Source organism: Calidris pugnax, unplaced genomic scaffold (assembly GCF_001431845.1).
Source record: "Calidris pugnax isolate Ruff unplaced genomic scaffold, ASM143184v1 scaffold51, whole genome shotgun sequence".
Taxonomy (NCBI): Eukaryota; Metazoa; Chordata; class Aves; order Charadriiformes; family Scolopacidae; genus Calidris; species Calidris pugnax.
In genome coordinates, this window is record NW_015090797.1 from 5,290,484 (window position 1) to 5,305,051 (window position 14,568).

Consider the following 14,568-nt stretch of genomic DNA (forward strand, 5'->3'; position numbering starts at 1 on the left):
CAAGAAGGGAGTTAATCTCTGGGTGGATGGGATGGAAATTGAATTTGCTTATTTCTCTTGTATGTACTGGAGAGAAAAGAGGTAACTTTAAGGCTGCTCGATGCTTGTCATTAAAATGAAGCTGTGTTACGGTCTTGAGGAGTCCTCTCTGGGCTCAGGTAATGATTTAAATGTCTGTTTGCTTGGCATGAAACTCTGTAGTAGTTTTCTATGTCGTTATTATTGCTTTTATGTTTTTCTGTGTATTTCTGCTGATGCTTAATACCTATCATTTTCTCCATTTTTAAAGAGGGTGACTAACGCTGCTCTTCTTGGCTAATCAGACCCAAGTTGTGCACTGCTGAAATGAGAGAAATCTGTGGGGCAGGTGCAGTCTGCAGTCACTTGCAGAACTGCAGCTTCTGACTCTAAGCTCTCTAGACTAATGACTGTTCATTACATTTATGCCCAGCTTCCTATAACAGGCCACTTCTGTCTGTTAGGGCTTGTAAATGCACCATGATATGAGTAGCAGTAAGAGCTCTTTCTCATCCCATGTGGTGTTTTATGTCCCTACTCACGCAGGCAGAGTTACGTCCTCTCTAATACTCTGCTTAAATGAGTTACACAAATCTGTTACTCTCTCTGTGAAAAATAACTTGTTTGTACTAAACTTGCTGGAAGATACTATTATCCTATGTCTGTGTTTGTTGTAGTCCGAGAAAGGGGAATAATTATTCCTTACTTGTCTTTTATCAATACTTTATTCCAAATAATACTTAAAGGATGGGATGGAGCTTGAGCTTGGGAGCCATTCGCTCTGGCAACTTCAGAGACAGTGTTTTACCGCAAGAGGGTTGTCCGTAGAATCTGTACTCAAAAATCTCAACTCTGTGTAACACTACTTTTGAATAAATTTATCCCACAACATGCTTGTCTTACGTGGATTTTCTGAGCTGAGCGTACTGCAGTTCAAAGTTTTCTTACAGGGGATGCCGTGTGATGTTTGATAATAAAGTTTATGTAAGTTTTTTTTTTTCTTGTAGTGATTACCGTTACTCTATTTTGACCAAGTTGTGAAGCAGAAGTTCTATTTCAAAAAACTCTTTCTTTTTGAAGAGTGAGAGGTGACTTCATTACCTTGTGTAAACTCTTGAGAGCTTGGGGTGGGGGGGGGGAAGGAACTTAAACTTTGAATTTGTTCAGCTTCTAGTTGTCAGGTATCTGTCCTCAAGTTCAGTGTTGCAGAAAAATACATTTTATTACAGGAAATTTCCCACAGCAAAATAGCTGTTGGAGTCACTCACCATGGGGTTCCTCACCTAGGCCAGGTGACCTGGTGCTTTTTTTGCCTTTTTGGCCCATTTTATCTCTATTTCCTGTGGCTGCTGCTGCCCATAGGATGAGACCTACATCTAGTAGGTGAGTGGAGATATAGATGGAGTGTGGAGCCTGCTGTGTGCTGTCAGTTTGATAATGCTACAGCCACCTCTGTACCTTGTCTCAGAAGACTGGCAGGTGTGCTCGCCAGCGTTAGCCTAGGGGCACCTAAAAAAAGATGGATTAATCCTCCTGGAAAGAGAAAAGCCCCCAGGCATTGGGTAGCTGTAGTGCTCCTTTCTGGTGCGTGATCACAAATAGGAAGAAATTGTGGTGTTTTACTTCTGTTCAAGGACACACTATTTTCTATTAAAATAGTTGGGAGAAAAATGTTTAAATACCATGCCTTTTTTTCTTTCAGTATCCTTACTGTTTCTGCTAAAAGAAACACTGACACAGGCTACAGAAGGGAATCTGTATGATCAGTTCATCATGACAACAGAAAGCTCCACTGATCACTAAACTATAGCTTAAGAAACAGTTTTGCTGTACTTGAAAAGCTGACTGCTGGTCCTGCTGGTGTTACTGTTGAAACTCCTGCCTATTCCTGTTACAGAAATCTGGTCAAAACTAGTAATTATAAAAGGAAATAGAAATCAATGGAAGAATTAAAAGCTGTGATAGCAGCCAGTGTTTGGGAGCAAAGGGAAAGTGATGCGGGCAGGGACTCCTCCTGGGTGAGCTGGAGGAAAAGGGTTCTGTATCCTTGCTTCTTGGTCGCTACCAGGGGAATCTGCAAGTCTCGCTGTGTGCGGGGCAGTCACTCGTGAGGAGCTGCTGCTGCCACCAGCCCCGCGCTCGGAACGCCCTCGGGGATCCCGCAGCAGCGGCGGCCCCGACCCTCCTTGCACGGCCATCGGCGCGGGTTCCGCATCCTCTGCCTCACGGCCGTCGGGCGCCGCTCTTACCGCCCCCGCAGCCCCTCGCGGGCCTCGCTCCGCCGCCTTCCTGCTTTCTCGGTGGCCGCCGAGGCTCCCCCGCCAGGCTGCTGTCCCCCCCGCCCCGCTCCCGGGCTCCGCCCCCTCCCCTCGGTCCCGCCCCCCGGTGCCTTTCCCCCGCGCTCCGGAGCTGCGGGTGCTCTGTGGGAAGTGACGCGCTGCGTCTAGCGGAAGTGACGCGCGTGGCGTGCAGGCCCGGAGCGGTGGGGGGGGTTTTGGACAAGATGGCCGGATCCACAGGTCTGTGAGGGGGCTCGGTGGGCCTGGGGCCGGCGCGGGAGAGCGGGGCGCTGGGCTGGCGTTGGGGAGGCGGCCCCGCAGGGCCCGGAGGGGTCTCCTTTCACGGGGAGGAGGGCGAGCTACCTCCGGCGGGAGCGACCGGAGCGGGGAGGAGGTGTCTCCTGACGGGGGGAAAAGGGAAGCCACAGGGGCGCCGGGCCAGGTTGTGCGCCAGGCACCGACCCCGCTGTCTCTAGGGCAGCGACAGCCCTGTGAGAGCCTGGCCTGACGGGTGAGTGGTGGGAGAAGGGGCTCCGGCTTCTGCAATGAGTGGTAGAGAAGAATGTAGAATGTAGAAGAGAAGACTTACCTGCTGAGAGACTGGAATGGATAGATGTGTGCGTGTATAGGGAAGGGAGGAGAGGTCACTAGCCTGATAAAAATGTTGGAGGAGAAAGATTTGTACTAAAGATTTGTACCAGCGTACCATCTGGTGAGTATAGAGGTTGTGGCATAGCAGTATCTAAAATAAATGATTGTCTCTTTCCCGTCTTGATGCAGAGGAAAAAGGATCAGGCCTGTGTTGTGTTTTGGGGCAAAGGTATAGCTCAGCTTGGTGGTGACTGCAGCATGGTAGGGAAGAGGAGTGAAGCATCTTGCTTTCTTTCACTAGTCAGGCATTGGAGCCAAAGGGTCTGTCTTACAGTCAAATGGAAGGGCAGAGGGCTGCAAGTCATCCCAGGAATCCCACATCAGTAAGCAGTATAGTATACGTTGAGCATTTGCATGGCAGAATATTGTGGAAGGTGGTGGCAAAGAAGGGACAAGGATACTGCGTCAAGTACTAAATGCAAAACTTTAGGAAGCACAATTATAATGTCTCAGTTTTGTTTCATGAGGGACTTGAAATATAGAAAGACCTTTTCCCAGTACAAAAAGCTGAAATTTTCAAGGCCTTATTTCCCCTTCTCTCACCCCTGAGACTTGGATTGACAGAACACAGGACAGAGGAATGAATTGACCTCCGTGGTCAGTTTAGGGTGAACGCTGGTCACTACTTTATTTCTACTCCCAATCCACTGGATCATTGAGTGATTCAGACTGTAACAAAGCAGAAGAAACTTCTTTGTATTGAAACTTTTCTTGGTACCTTAGTGTTGATTCTGTGAGGAGAGCTTGGGCAGTTTTTTTGGGGTAGGAGAGTCCTCTCTACTTGTTAATGTGACTTTGGGAATGTGGGATTTACAGAGTGGAATTTGATAGGGCTACAACAAATTGGGGAATAGAGCAACTCTTGCAACTCTGTGAAAGAGCATTCCAAAAAGATACATTATTGCTATGGTAAACTGAGCTAGAATGGATATATTAGAGAAACTTAAGTATTTACTCAGCTGTGGATGGCTGCATTTTATTTTGATAAAATTTATTGACTTACTTCTTGGTATCTAAGTTTAAAATGATTTTATTATTAGTTTTATTATGGAGCAGCTCCCAAAGACTTCAGTTTATGTCTGGCCTGGGATATCCTTTAATGCCCAGGAAGTAAAGATGGTTTAGGTCATGTGTGTTGAGTATTGGCGTTTGGCATCACTGTCCATTCAGGCTGGCTGGTGCAGAATATCAATTACTATAAATTTGTATAGTAAAAAAAGCTACTTTCTTCCTACAGAACATTCAAGTCTATAAGAAGAAATATTTTTTGACTAAACTTTCTTAATTTTACTGCTATAAATGCTCTCCACAGTCTTACATGTGATATTTTAAAACCTCCTGTGTATATTTACCCCGTGTAGTTGTGTTTGTCTCAGAAATATAGCCACAACTAGAGTTCAAAAAAAATGAGAGATGTAGAAAGCTACTTATACATGTGTCTGCTTCAAGCAATGTAAAGTGCTAGTGCTGCATGTATGCATTGTTCAGGAAATGAAATCATTTTAGTAAAATGAAGCAAGCAGACAGAATCATCAACAGATCTGCTGGGAAAATCAGTCAGGGCTTCTAAAGCAACATACTTATTCCTATGGACAAAATACTGTTGGCTTTTCATTGGTATAAGCATAGGGTTTAGGGGTGGGGCTGGTATTTGTTTTGTTCTTTCCACATAGTATGCAGAAATTTAGATTTTTAAGACTTCACCCAGAAGAACTGCTCTTGCCAGCAAGCTGCATTATACTCATTTGTGGAGGAGGGAAGGGAATGATTTGCTATAGACATAAGATTTAACTCTTACTAGCTCTGTGAATTTAATCTCCTCTTGCTATAACGTTCAACTTAATCCTTATTTATTTCAGAAAAAATGAATGTTTTGGTTGCATGAAGTCCAGGAATGAAATTCTAGCCCCAAGGAAGTCAACAGCAAAAATTTTACTATGGTCAACTGTCTTAGTTTTGTCCCAGAAATTCCTTTACTGGGCTCACTAGTACTTCGAACAATCACATAAAAAATTACATGCCTTTAATAAGAGATAATTTAGTTTGAAAATAGCTGTTCTTTAGTGTGTGCTAAAGAAACTGTGTATGTCAGCATTATATTGTTGTCGAGTATCTTACCTGCTTTCTGAAACCACCTGTATTGACTAATTTTACATGTAGATGTTGCATGTCCTAGAAATGGACATTTGTAAGCTACAGTTTGTTTGATCTTCTGATATTCCATCTCCTGCTTGAAGCTGGACCTAGGTGCTTTATGTGGGTACTGCTCAAAGCCTGGGGAAAACCAAGTTAATTTTGTAAAGAAGAGAAGAGAACAGCTATTGTTAATATAATTTGACAATTTCATACTGGTTAGCTGGCAATTCAGAGCTATTCAGATGTAATTAAACATAGTTTCAGGTTAAAATAAATAATTTATCAAAGCATGCCATTTAACGTGTCTTGTGTAAGTTGAGAAAAAGAAACAGATCGATAACGTCATTAAAAGGAGTTAATTTCTGCATTTCCACAATTTGGATTTTACTTAAAATTACTTTATGCGTATAGATTATAAGTATACTATCTAAAATGTGAATGTTACCTAAAAGCAGTGATCATGTCACTAAGTGGTTAGAACTCAGGTGTGAAAAGATGAGAATTAAGGCAGTGATGTCTAATACTGTGCTCTAACTATGGGCTGCTAAAGCTTTTGTCTCTTCTTCAACCAAGGGCTTCAGTAGCTTGGGGGTGGGCGAATAGAGCTAAGTTCAGGAAAATTCCCCGTGGTTTGCTGAAGTTGTGCACTCGGGGGGAGGAATCAACTGATTTACGGTCAGCAATTATATGTGAGATTCCTGATTTACTTCTGGTAGGAAGTCATAAGCTACCTTTCTTGAAAGTGTGCCTAATGTCTTTGAAGGAGAAACAAATATTTTTTTCTGCAAAATACATACTTCTCATTTCCAGATATTCTGATCATTAAGGATAATCTGCTTCTTTGTGTGACTTATATTGCCCGTGCAAAAATATCTTTCCCTTTGAATTTATATATTATTGATTCTTTGGCTCAATGCTCAATTTCTGTGCCTTGTTTTCTTAACTTTGATTTTTTGGCTTCTAGTTGCAAACGTTTCATGGTGGTGAAAGCAGTTCTAAGAGTGCGTGACTGCAGCTCTGAGTAAGCTGATATTAAAAAATCAAGGGCTGCAAGTGGTCTTGAGTGCATTCAGTTAACTCCCTCAGCTGTGAAGCAAGGACTAACTGTTACCTTTGCTGGCGATTGGGGTTTTTGTTGCTGTTTTTGTTTTGGTTTTAAAGTTTGGGTTTGTTTGGGTTGTTTGTTTTTTCCCCCCTAGAATTCTCCATTGAAAAAGATTCCCTAATGTGAGATAGGGTGTTGTAATGCTTTCCCTTAAATCCTTTGAAACTCTTACCCATTCAAAATCAAGCTGATGTCTATCTGTTCTGTGCTTAGTGGGATAGATTGATGGATCACCATAGCCTGTGCAGAGACCTCTAGATATTAAGAGCTATTCAGAGGACTAATAAAGGAATTTATTCGTAAGTGGGATGTAGAAGTAATGTTTTAAACACTATTTTTTTCCATGTAGAAGATAGTATAATTTAAGCTTTGTATATAGAAAACGTGTGTTAAATTCGGCACAAATAGGCTTCTGTTTCCCCTCTGACTTGCTGGATGCCTGTTTCCTCCCTCTTTTTGTTGTGGTGGTTTTTCTCCCTCCCCCCTCGTGGAGGAAATAGTTGTCTGTTTCATATCTAAGTACGTATTTACCTTCAAAGATGTATTACTCCCTCCCCTTTCCTCTATTATGCTCTCATCACATTGTTCGCTTATCCAGAACCTGTCTGAGACGTCAGTTTAAAAGCTCTTTAGAATTTTACAGTCCTCAAAGTTTGCTCTGTGTATTTATAATGTTAGCTCTGTAAGCACAGACTTCTTGAAGCTGCAAGTAATCAGACAAAACAAAAGAAGTAAAATACTGTATTCTGGGAGGCAGCAAGCACTGTGTGGGGCATTTTTCCATCCTTTCCTATGCACAAGGAATTGCAACTGGGATTGTTCTGCCTGCTTAAAAACATTTTGACAAGCCACAAATAATTTAGAAGTGCTTCAGCTGGGTTAAGAACAATCTAGCTTATAAATGACTTTTAAACTATATATAGCCCATCAGTTCTTTCCAACTTTTTGGCATATATAGGCAAGATACTCTGTTACTTCTCGGACTTTGTGCGTACTGTTTTCCTGTCTCTCTCACTGGTATTTCACAACTGCCTTAAAATACTAGCCTCAACTTAAGTCTTTCTGCCTGTGTAAGAGTATGCTCACAGACTCAACACCTTAAGCCTCAACTTAAGTCTTTCTGCCACAGTAGCTTTGTAAGAGTATGCTCACAGACTCAACACCTTACTTCTGAGATAAAAAAAGTGGCCTACTTTGTAATCTTCTGTTTGTTTAAGAGTTTGAAATTTAAGGATGTCACCAGGCATATTATTAAAGCCCGTTATCTAAACGATTCCATACCATTCTGGAAAATTTTAGCCTGGATGAGATGCAACACACACAGTTTCAGGAAGATGCGCCTTTCAGCATTTGGAGGCAGATGGTCCATACTATAAATCTAAGCACAGATGAGAAAGCTTCTCATGTGTGAGAATTAGATTTCCAAGTTTTATGAGTAGTTGGTGGAGTTGAATTACATACATATTTGTTTGTGTTTTGCCTTATGGAAGATTTCTCCAACGGCAATGTTAAGTACATGCTGTGAGACTGCTCAGCCTCATTTTGTTGACAGACTCTTCCTCCTATCTCTCCCTACTCTTACATGTTTTTTCCTAGGCTATAACTTGTACTTTATCCTGACTAAAACTTTATATGTAGAGTACTAGATCAGCTTCAGCTACTCGTATCACTTAGGTTTTGTTGCCTTGCTGTCTCAAGTAGCCCATGGGAATCTCAGTGTGGACTACAGAAAGACAAGAAGGTGCTATGCGAGAAAAGTGTTGAAAATAATCTTGATTTAAGCTGTACTCAGAAGGGTTCTGCTATATGCTATCCTGCCCAAAACAGTGTTTTTCTTTGTATTTGTCATTTGGAAGACACTAATGAGATATTATTCAAACAATATTTTGAATAAAATCAGTACATCAGTGCAAAAATTTATGACTGTGAAGCTGTCAGACTGGTTCTGAATAACATGAGCTTCTGTTTTAGAGCCTTTTCAAAAATGTGTGGTGCTTTAAGTACGTGACTCTAAATCATTCCCAGTTAGCATTTTGGAACAAATGGAAACTTCAACACTTATATCTTCAGAGCTCTAAATGAATCCTTTATTTCAGAAGGTTGAGAACTAGGATCAACTAGATTTAAAAAAAAAATTGTCAGAAAAATTATGTCTAACATCTAGATAGATGTTGCATTAGACATATTTAAACCGCACAAAAAAACTCCCACCTCCTTTCATTGCATTTTTAACTATTCATAACTGGAGAGATAAGTGTGTTTGCAATTTGCTTGAGTAAATAAAAAACATTTTTCCCAGTACATGTAAAAATAGTGTCCTTTACTCAGGATACCACTATAGTCTTAGTAAAATGTCCAGGTTTATTCATATAAACTAGAGCTTTTTCAAGAAAGAAACTGTAAGCTTTCTTTCTTCTCGCTGAAATGGAATATGTGATCATGTAAATATCAAGTAATTTGAACTTTTGAGTACCATGGCATGTAGAAAAAAGCAGGCTGAAATGTGAGTGTTGCAAAAATAATGTAGGAAAATAGTTTAATGGCAGTTCTTGTGACTAAATATGTGGCAGTTGGTACATTTGCTGATTATATCCATAAGTGTATGTTTATCATAGAATCATAGAATTTCCCAGGCCGGAAGGGACCTCCAAGGGTCATCTAGTCCGACCTCCCCGCAGTCAGCAGGGACACCCCCAACTAGACCAGGTTGCCCAGGGCCTCGTCGAGCCTCTCCTTGAATATCTCCAGGGATGGGGCCTCAACCACCTCCCTGGGCAACCTGTTCCAGTGCTCCACTACCCTCACAGTAAAGAACCCCCTTCTAATCTCCAATCTAAATCTGTTCCCCTCCAGCTTGAAGCCATTTCCCCTCGTCCTGTCACTACAGGCCTTTCTAAACAGGTTCTCCCCAGCCTTCCTGTAGGCTCCCTTCAGGTACTGGAAGGCTGCTATTAGGTCTCCCCGGAGCCTCCTCTTCTCCAGGCTGAACAACCCCAGCTCCTTCAGCCTGTCCTTGTAGCAGAGGTGCTCCATCCCCTTGATCATCCTTGTGGCCCTCCTCTGGACCCTCTCCATCAGGTCCATGTCCTTCTTGTATTGAGGGCTCCAGACCTGCACACAATACTCCAGGTGAGGTCTCACCAGAGCAGAGTAAAGTGGCAGAATCACCTCTCTGGACCTGCTGGCAACGCTTCTTTTGATGCAGCCCAGGATGCGATTGGCCTTCTGGGCTGCAGCTGCACACTGCCTGCTCATGTCCAGCTTCTCGTCCACCAGAACCCCCAAGTCCCTTTCCTCAGGGCTGCTACGTGTATAACTGAAAGAATAACAATGGATCACGTTATTTATTTCACCACAGATAAAGGATCTTTATGTTTTGGAGGGAGGGTGGGTGCTGAGTCATGTTGGAAAGGACCTTCCTGCAAGTCTCAGAAGAACTGTTTGCTAATCAATGGCTTGTAACCCGTTTTAGACAGCTTTAACAGCTTTGCTAAACTAAATCCTTGATGCTACTGGCCTTATCTGGGTCACACATCGTAGTCTTACTATTAAAGCAGACCCTGTGAAAGCTATTTCATGATGGGAGATACTGGCCTCTGCTGGGTTCCTCTAGGCTCCCACTTCTCCTGTCCCTTTATCTGAAAAGAAATAAAAATAAATTACATCACACTTTAAAAGATAGCTTTAAAAGTATGTATTTGAAACCCTTTTTCATCTCTGCTAGCACAATTTCAGGTTTGAAATTGAAAAGTTGAGCATTCAATTAAAAAATTGAGCCTATCTGCCACTATACCTTTCCTTTAGGGCTTTTTACCTTTATATAGCTTTATGTTTGTAATAGTGGGGTTAATTTGTACTTAAAAAGTTTGGGTTTGGTGGTTATTTTTTTTTTTTTTTCTGAGGAGAGAAATTGGAAAGATGTCTTTGATAAAATCTTGACTCTTTGAACTATTAAATCACAATTAATATTGCTGGTAGTTTTTGAAGTGACAGATATCTTTTCTAAACTCTGTTTGCTGGCTTCCTGCCTTATGTTGTTTTGTACAAAATTGAAATAGTAATAAAATTCTGAATTTGATAAGCATCACAATGTGTCATTTTTCATCTTATCACTTCATATACTAAAACATATGGAAAGACAGTTGAATCATTTAATATCTCATCAGTGTTTCATTCAGTGTTTTTCTATAAAGAGCTAACATTTAAACCCTGTTTGGCCTATACATTTCCACCCTTCACCCCCCAAATTAAATAAACTTTATTATTGTTCATATATTGAAAGCTTTATTATGATTTTCTGGTGTTTAAATACGCTTTTCTTTTTTTTTTTTTTTTTTTTGATTAAATGTAAGCTGGGGCCCTGTAAAGCAAACTGGTATTACCTTATCTCCTTCCTTGTGGGACTGTCCATCATTATATACTACATTCTCTGTATTGTGAGTGCAGCTGGTAAGAGGTATCTGAAATGTAAATGAGAGAATTGGATACTACCAAATGCTGCTGAGGTGGGCTCAGCCTTGAAAGTGGTTGCTGGCAGGCAGTGGACTGTACTTGTGCTCACAGCCTTTCCTTTCCCAGTTAGTCTGCCTACCTCTAAATGTGCAAATATAAAATAAGTTCTGTTTTCCTTTGAAGACCTGTTGTGTTGTATTTGGCAGCTGAACCCAAAGTATGAGATGGAGAACTTTGAAATTTGCATTTAATACGACTTAACACAGTACTACTAGTGAAAAAACAGGTCAACATGCAAATACCATTCTGTTTAGTATTTATCATTTTAGATTATGATTGCTAGTAAAAAACTGATGGTGTCTTAATATTAGGAATGTGCATAATGAAATTGAATGTAAGGGTGAAAAAAATCTGCTTCTGTAAACCTGTGTTCTGTCTTCAGTAAAATTACTGGTTTTGTTTTTTTTTTTTAAATACTAGTGTTTGTGCCCTACCCTAAAGATAGAAATACCCTTACACCCCTCCAGACCTTTTCCCCTCAGCCAAAATTTATGTGCTGGGTTGCCATAAATGATGGAGGCTTCTGTTGTATTAACATGGTTTCTCATTAGCTGCCTTCCTAATATAAGCTATATATAGAAAGCTTATGGCAGTGGTTAGACTCAAATACAAAGGAAATTCCTGTAGAAGTTGTTTTCATACAGCCTAACTTTAGTTCTGAACTGTGTCTGTTAAGATACCAATATCAGATACCAAGTACCATCCATGGAGGTATTGAAAAGATGGGTTGACATAGAGCTTAGTGACATGGTTTAGTGATGGTTTTTATCAGAGTTAGGTTGGACTGCATGATCTTATAGGTCCCTTCCAACCTAGACAATTCTATGAAATGTAAGATTTCACTTAAGTGGAATAAGTAGAAATTATCACCAGTAATTCTGAAAAAGAATATTGCTTTAGTTAGCTTTAACCAAAAGGTAGGTTTCAAGATGAAGGTTTATAACTTTCACAGTGCTGTGACTGTTCCTTGCTTCCTGTTTGGAAATGTTCCTTGCCAACTGGTGTACCTTCATAAGAAATAAAAACCAAAACCCCAGAACTGATGAAATACATACTTAAACTTCCATGTAGTTCCTAGAATTGCACCTCCTACTTGAAGTCTTCCAGCCTGTGTCCTTTCAATTTTTATTTTTTTTTAAATTTTAGATATTGTAAAGGGCAGAAGGAATTAACCAGTTACAGAACTCCTACATAGTGAAATATATCATGTTTTATATCCATATATATATATAGTGATAGCTTTAGTTCTGCAAAGAAGTGGAATAGCTGATTCAGTTCTTACCAGCTCTGCTGAGCACAGGCAATTTCTTTAATTCTTGTGAGATGGCAGTTTTCTAATGTTTAGGCTTGCAGTAAAGCTGGCTCTAAATTATGATAAATGTTGAAAACATGGAATAAATCGCTATTTGTTCTATACGTGTCCATTGTTGTCCATCTATTTACTTGAGCTGTTAAAACTTACCTATTCCTAATCTCTTTTCTTGTTAATTCCTAAAATGAGTTGTCTCGTTTGTTTGTTTCTTTTGGGATGAATAATTTCATTTCATGTGAAAATATATTTTTACCTGATTATGTCAGACTTGTTTTTCTTTTTGAACTTCTATTCCTAGAAGTTTTCCACACGTAAGCTTAGTTAGGTTAGCTGTCACGAGGCTGCAGATCTAAACTGCTGTTGCTTCCAGCTTTGCCGATTGCAGACAGTTATGACAAGACACTGTTCAATGAATCTGACACAACGCGTACTTCAGACACTAGCAAAATGGAGAAGGTGGCATTCAGGATTGTTTTCGAGGAGTTGCCCATGATTAATTTTGAAAGCACAGAGTGCTTACTGGGTCTCTTTTCCCTCTTTTCTTTTTGTGATCTGTCTGTACTGAGTGGCTTTATTGAAGTCCTTCTGTATTGTGTTACCATTGATAGAAATGCATTTGTTTTTATGTGACTAAATCAGTGATGACTGGAGTGTTCCTGTAGAAAATATTATACTTGCATTATATGGATGTCTCATCCATACATGCTGGGATTGCTTACTGCTTTACTCACCACCCTGATCAATGTATATGGGCCACAAGTTGCTGCTAAGTATCTTCATTTCACCATTTAAGATGATGTAGTACTTTCCCAATTTAAACTCAAAACTGTTAATGCAGAATATTCTGTTGCCCGAGTTTCATTGCTTTGGGACATACTTGCTGAAGGAATGTAGAGAGAAATAGTGTATAGTAAATGTAGTTTTATGAATACTACTGATACACAGAATTATGAATTTGAATTTTACTGAAGTATATCAAAACTCAGTTGGAAAGCAGTTTAAAGAAGTGAGATGTACCTGTAATTCTAAGAAAGCAGAAGTTTCGATTACCAGAAATATGAAGATGTATCAGAACCATTTAATGAAGGTATAGTTTTCTCACTGCAGACTTGATGTATGTTCAGTATGACATGATTGGGTTGATTCACCGATTGAGTTCCACAGCAGCAATTGGATGCTTTCATAGTTACTGGAAAAAAAAAAGTATTGTTTTTCACTGAAAATGTCTATTTGCCTTTAACAAGAATCATGTTGTTTTCTTGGTTATTGGAACAGAGCTTTTACTATGTGTGTAGTAACTTTCTTGACAAACAAAACAAACAAAACCCCCCATGTTCACTGCGGAATTGCTGCATTCCACTACTAATAGTAACAATGGAGTTCTTTTGTAGACAGATTCCCATGTCCAACTTCATTAATAGGCAATTTATTAGAAATACTCTGGTTTTTGGTGCCAGGTTACTGTGATCAACCTCAGGTAATTACAGTGAACTTGGTAATTCTTCTTTATAGTAGGTTCCTGGTAGTAGGTCAGCCACTTTATTCCTGAGTATTCCCAGAATATTTTACTAGGCAAAAGAGTATGTGAGCAGAGTAACTGGCAAACAAAAATATACATTTATGTTTTTTAAAAAAATATTTTTTTCAGAGAAGAGTGTCTTCCGAAAATTTAATTCCACAGGAATTTTATTTTCCAGCCAGAATAGAATATGTTAGCATTTTGCATTTCCCTTTCCTTTCCTTTTTGTGCATCATCCATTTCAGGGCCTATTTAAGGCCTTGGTTGTTTTATGTTCTTTTTGTGGATGTGTGGTGGTGGTGTTAGTAGAGTATTTCAGTTTCTTGCTTTATTTTGTCCAGAGCAAGATGAATTCTGAGTTTTTCAGGCTGAAAGGAACCTGTTATTTTCTGTGTGTTTCTCTTTGGAATTTTGTATTTCTTCCCCTCCCTGCCCCAGGAGAAATTGTGTTATGGCTTAGAATTTGCATCCCTCCCCTCTTCCCTGTCATCAAAAAATACTTATTTTTCTGCCACTCTGAAGCTGTTAAATGGGGTTTGAGAGTTTTTTCTTTTTGTTACCCAACTATACATACTTTTTCAGTTTCTGTTAGGTGGAAGTCAATGGACAAAACTCATACATTCAAAATTGTTTGTTCTACAGACTTTTCCTGACATAGCTATCTCAGACAGGAAGAATAGCTTCCCTGACAGTATCCTAGCTGTGTTAGCATGTAGTTTACTGATAGAACTTGTTCTTGGGTCCATGTTAAGATTTGGTTTTATAGCCAGTTCAAGGACAGGCAACTGCTGGAGAGCATACAGCAGAGGGCTATGAAGATGATGAGGGGCCTGGAGCATCTTTCTTACGAGGAGAGGCTGAGGGACTTGGGTCTTTTTAGTCTAGAGAAGAGAAGACTGAGGGGGGATCTGATCAATGCATACATATACTTAAAGGGTGGGTTTCAAGAGGATGGGGACAGTCTTTTTTCAGTGGTGCCCAGTGACAGGACAAGAGGAAATGGGTACAAACTTGAATATAAGAAGTTCCACCTAAA

General features: G+C 40.1%; 1 protein-coding gene across 4 annotated transcripts in view; it reads left to right on the forward strand.

The window, feature by feature from the left end:
* UBE2V2 (ubiquitin conjugating enzyme E2 variant 2) overlaps positions 1-14,568 on the forward strand; it is a 30,257-nt gene that overhangs the window by 307 nt on the left and 15,382 nt on the right. For 2 of the 4 annotated variants that reach the window (XM_014936971.1, XM_014936969.1), the window contains exon 1: positions 2,423-2,537. The exons of the other annotated variants lie outside the window; for them this stretch is intronic. In XM_014936971.1, coding sequence (XP_014792457.1) covers positions 2,522-2,537 — 16 coding nt within the window. In that variant the 5' untranslated portion in view covers positions 2,423-2,521. Of the gene's footprint in view, positions 1-2,422; positions 2,538-14,568 lie in introns of those variants that run through there. 4 annotated transcript variants of the gene reach the window in all.